Source organism: Octopus bimaculoides, chromosome 28 (genome assembly GCF_001194135.2).
Source record: "Octopus bimaculoides isolate UCB-OBI-ISO-001 chromosome 28, ASM119413v2, whole genome shotgun sequence".
Classification (NCBI taxonomy): domain Eukaryota; kingdom Metazoa; phylum Mollusca; class Cephalopoda; order Octopoda; family Octopodidae; genus Octopus; species Octopus bimaculoides.
Window position 1 is genome coordinate 114,863 of NC_069008.1, and position 4,738 is coordinate 119,600.

Genomic DNA, 4,738 nt, shown 5'->3' on the forward strand with positions numbered 1-4,738 from the left:
ATATATATATATATATATATATATATATATATATATATATATATATATATATATACACACACACATATATTCACATTTCCAACAGGGTGCAAACCCGTCATCAGCTATTTTATTCCTTTCAGGTACAGAAATTATCAAACATTAATTAACAAACATGTAAACATTTAGGTCGGTAGAATGAAAGAGAGGTCTGATGTGATTATGGACACATCCTGCAATGACGATCTGAGCGTTGAGCAAGAGACCCTCCACCCAAAACCTCACAAGCGAGGGACAGTAATACATATTCTTCTGGGTGAGTAAAATGACAACAGGTGTCGGGTGGGAATATAGTTAGCCGAGATATGGACAGGTAAACTAATTAAGGTAGACTGGTTGCGACATATGATAATTAAGTCGAGATTAGCTATAGACAATTCAATAGCAGTTATCTCTGCCTCACAAACAGAATTGACAAGAACATGCCTGCTTCCATGAGTCTGTTCTTCAACGACCGACATCAACTTCACCATCATGGCTGGCAACTTCAATGCTTAGGCTGGCCAAAACGACAACAACTGCTATAGCATAGATGGAAACTATGGTTATAGTTCTAGAAATCGGGAGGATGTAAAGCTCCTGGAGTTCTGTGAGGCAATTGATTCAAGCAATTTCCAACAGAGACTTTATTGAAACCAGCTAATCTCTAAAAGCTGATCCTGACAAAAGGCCGAGATATGTAGCACAATGCATATGTATATATATATGTATATATATGTATATATATAAAACGAGAGAGAGAGAGAGAAATATATATGACTTACCTTCTTAAATTTCTCGTTCAGTTTTTCCAAAAGATCAGCAAAATCTCTCTGCAAATACAAAGACACTTCTTAGTGTTGTCACACACACGCACACACATCCTTTTTAGGATGTATAATTATATCTAGAATATTTTACAATCTGCACGTATGTTTGTGTGTGCATGTGTACTTATGTGTGTGAGTACATAGACAACCTCAGAGGGAGGAACTTTCTTGATGCAATCCCATGGTCATTCATAACTGAAGGGGGTCATTACCCTTACACACACACACAAACGTATATATATCTACATACACATGCACTCTCACAGACAGCTAGATAGATAGATAGATAGATCCATACATACACACACACACACATACATACATACATATACACATATATAGTCAAGTGTTTAAACTCATTGAGACAAGACAAAAAAGGAGGAGAAAAACAACAGTGACACCAACAACAACAACAGTAAGAAGAAGAAGGCAGAGAGGGAGGAGGAGGAGACAGAGAACACAGAAGCTTTTGTGAAACGTCTTACCACAGCCTGGTGTGATTGTTGAACCTGTGAATCATAGAGTTGTCTCTTGGCCTGCAACAGAGGAGAACAGAGGCGAGTTAGATGCGTCTCTTCTTTACTTTATGTCTCTGACTATATACACACGTGTGTGTGTATGTGTAAATATATATAAAATTATAATTAAGAGTATCTAAGAGGTACCACCATGCTAGAGATAGCAGTCAAAATTTGACTCTAAAACCACTGGTTTTAGAATCAAGTTTTGACTGCTATCTCTAGCATGGTGGTACCTCTTAGATACCCATAATTATAATTTTAATAATAAGGTTTCTATTCCCATGCTGGCCACCTGATATGATCGGCATTTCAAATAACAATCTTCTCCTTATACATATATATACATATATATACATACATATATACACACACACATACATTGTACATACAAATAAAATAATTTTTCAGATGCAGAGTCGCTGTCAGAACAGCAGAAAGATTGGGTAAATTTTCCCTTATAAGGCAGAAAAATTTATCGACAACCAGCCCTGGGACTCAAGCCAGTATCACTCAGAGCCTCCAGCTCAGTGCTTTACCAGTAAGCTATATATTATATATATATATATATATATATATATATATATAGAGAGAGAGAGAGAGAGAGAGAGAGAGAGAGAGAGAGAGAAAGGAGGCCAGTGAAGGAATGGCAGAACAACAAAAAGTACCAGCTGTACTCACAGGTTCTCCAATCATGTCAAAAGCATGGTGAAGTATCTTGAACGCTTCTTCAGCACCAGTTTGGGAATTCTACAAACAACAATAACAACAACATCAGTTTCACAATGTGTGTGTGTGTGTGTGTGTGTGTACTCAAAACGATACATACACATTTATAGACCAGTTTCTAACACAATGTTTGAATAATATATAAATCCTGAAAATGAGTCGGAAATGGTTTTGGAGCTCATAAGACCAGTTTCTTAACAACCTAGCTAAAACCAAAGTCCTAATAAGTAGGAAGGCAGACAAACCACAAACCCATTCAGGTAGATGGCCCTGCTCAATCTGTAGAAAAGGCGTAGGTAGAAACTTCACAAGATGTACCCAGTGTAAGCTATGGACACATAAGATTTGCAGCGATATCAAAGGAAGGCTAACTGGGAAGATAGTTTGCTCTTACCTCTGCTGGTGACAAAGGGCCTCTCGCTCAGAGTAAAAGGTAGACTGTGTGATGCATGTGTACAAACAGCCATGCTACATGGCAGTGAAACATGGGCCATCTCTGCTGAGGACATGCATAAGCTCGCAAGGAATGAAGCCAGTATTCTCCGATGGATGTGTAATGTCAGTGTGCACACTTGACAGAGTGTAAGCGCCCTGAGAGAAAAGTTGGACCTCAGAAGCATCAGTTGTAGTGTGCAAGAGAGGCGATTGCGCTGGTATGGACATGTGGCGAGAATGGATTAGGGTAGCTAGTGCCTCACCCTAGTGGTTGAGGGAACCTGTGGAAGAGGTAGACCCAGGAAAACTTGGGATGAGGTGGTGAAGCATGACCTTCGAACATTAGGCCTCACCGAGGCAATGACTAGTGACCGAGACCTTTGGAAATATGCTGTGTGTGAGAAGACCCGGCTAGCCAAGTGAACCAGCCCACTTATGCGTACCTTTCCTTCATTGGACACTAAACTTTGCTTGCGAAGACCTGTTCAAGCAAGTGAAATCAAAATCAAATCAAATTCGCAAATTCTGACTGGCTTCCGTTGTAGAAACTCTGCCAGATCAGATTGGAGCCTGGTGTGGCCATCTGGTTCACCAGTCCTCAGTTAAATCGTCCAACCCATGCTAGCATGGAAAGCGGAGGTTAAATGATGATGATGATATATATATATATATATATATATAAACATATGCATTCATAGGCTTGCCTGTGTGGTAAGAAGTGATATGCAATGACTGTTAGAGAGAGGGGATGGTCACGGATGGAGCATCAAAGTGAAAAGTTCTTACCTTGTCTGGATGAACAAGAATTGCTTGCTTCTTGTAATACTTCTTTATGTCTTCATCTGTGCTCTGGCATTTCAGACCTAAAATACTGGGTACAAACACAGACCAATATATATACATATATATACACACACACACGCACACATACTTACATACATGCACATACATACCAAAATATACTTATATAGGCACACACACACACACACGTGTGTGTGTGTGTGTGTGTGTTGCAGAGATAATCCACATTTCTCGTATATAAGTGTTATAAAGCATTTGAAAATGTTTGGACACATGAATTGCTGTGATGTTTCAGTACTTCATAATCTAACAGGAAATAAAATTTCAAAGGACTACATTTCCATTTGTTTAAATGCAACCAAAATGATCCATTTTTGAAAAGGACAATCGCAGGCAATGGATTTTTGGCAACAAGGTGGTATTGAAAAAAATCCTGAAGACAATAAAAGAAACCACTTTTAATTAGTCCAAGAAACATTCCTTATGTGAAGAAGGTGTTGTTCTGTATTTGGTGGGATTGAAAAGGTTTTATGTATTATGAGGTCTTTTGTTACAAAGAGCTCTTATGTAGAAATCAGATAAATATTGTTTACAATTAAACAGATTAAAAGTGGTAATCAATGGAAAACTTCCAGAATTGCTCAATCAGAAAGGAGTTGTTTTCCTTCAAGACAATGCTTGACCTCGTGTTTCCCAGCAAACTCGGCAGAAATTGGTACAGCTTGACTGGAATGCCCTGCAACACCAACTGTATTCACCAGGATTTGTACGTTCAGATTTCAATATAATTTGATCTCTTATCAATTAGAATTGTTTGAAAAAGTGTCCAAATGACTTGGACAATATCATTATCCAGAATGATGCCAGCTTTTGGGAGGAAGGGATCGTGAAGTTATCTCAAAGATGGCAGATGTGTGGTTGAATAAAGTTGTGTACAAATATCGAAATATTGGTTTTGAATTTTACTTAAAAACCAGAACGAACTTTTGTTGCAACAAATACTTATATATATACACACATATATAGAATGTGTGAGAAAGAGTGAGAGACAATACCTATAAGGGTCTTTTCCACGACAATTCAACAATCTTTGCATAGCTTCTTCACCTGGAAGTAAAAGAGAGCGTGTGAAGGGGTTTAAGACAAACATTTGGTATAGTTATATGAACAGGGCTTGTCCCTACTTCTTCTGGGTCAAGCATCTCCCCCTCCCCACACCTGATTCTCATCCCTAACATCCATGGGACTTCTCTTATCACCTGAGAGCTGAACCAACACACATTGCATCCTGCCTCCATCCCTCCTTCCTTACCCACATTAGGATCCCTACCAATACTCTTCCTACCACTCACCTCTCTCCACATCCTTAACATCTCCCTTATTTGCCATCATTCTCAATGCCCCCCC

General features: G+C 38.8%; 1 protein-coding gene across 1 annotated transcript in view; it reads right to left on the bottom strand.

Moving 5' to 3' along the window:
• LOC106883102 (dnaJ homolog subfamily C member 14) overlaps positions 1 to 4,738 on the bottom strand; it is an 11,276-nt gene that overhangs the window by 3,528 nt on the left and 3,010 nt on the right. Inside the window, exons 3-7 of the mRNA XM_014933995.2 lie at positions 4,387 to 4,438; positions 3,317 to 3,401; positions 2,048 to 2,116; positions 1,334 to 1,384; positions 804 to 851 (exon numbers count right to left, since the gene is read on the bottom strand). Coding sequence (XP_014789481.1) covers positions 804 to 851; positions 1,334 to 1,384; positions 2,048 to 2,116; positions 3,317 to 3,401; positions 4,387 to 4,438 — 305 coding nt within the window. The remainder of the gene's footprint in view (positions 1 to 803; positions 852 to 1,333; positions 1,385 to 2,047; positions 2,117 to 3,316; positions 3,402 to 4,386; positions 4,439 to 4,738) is intronic.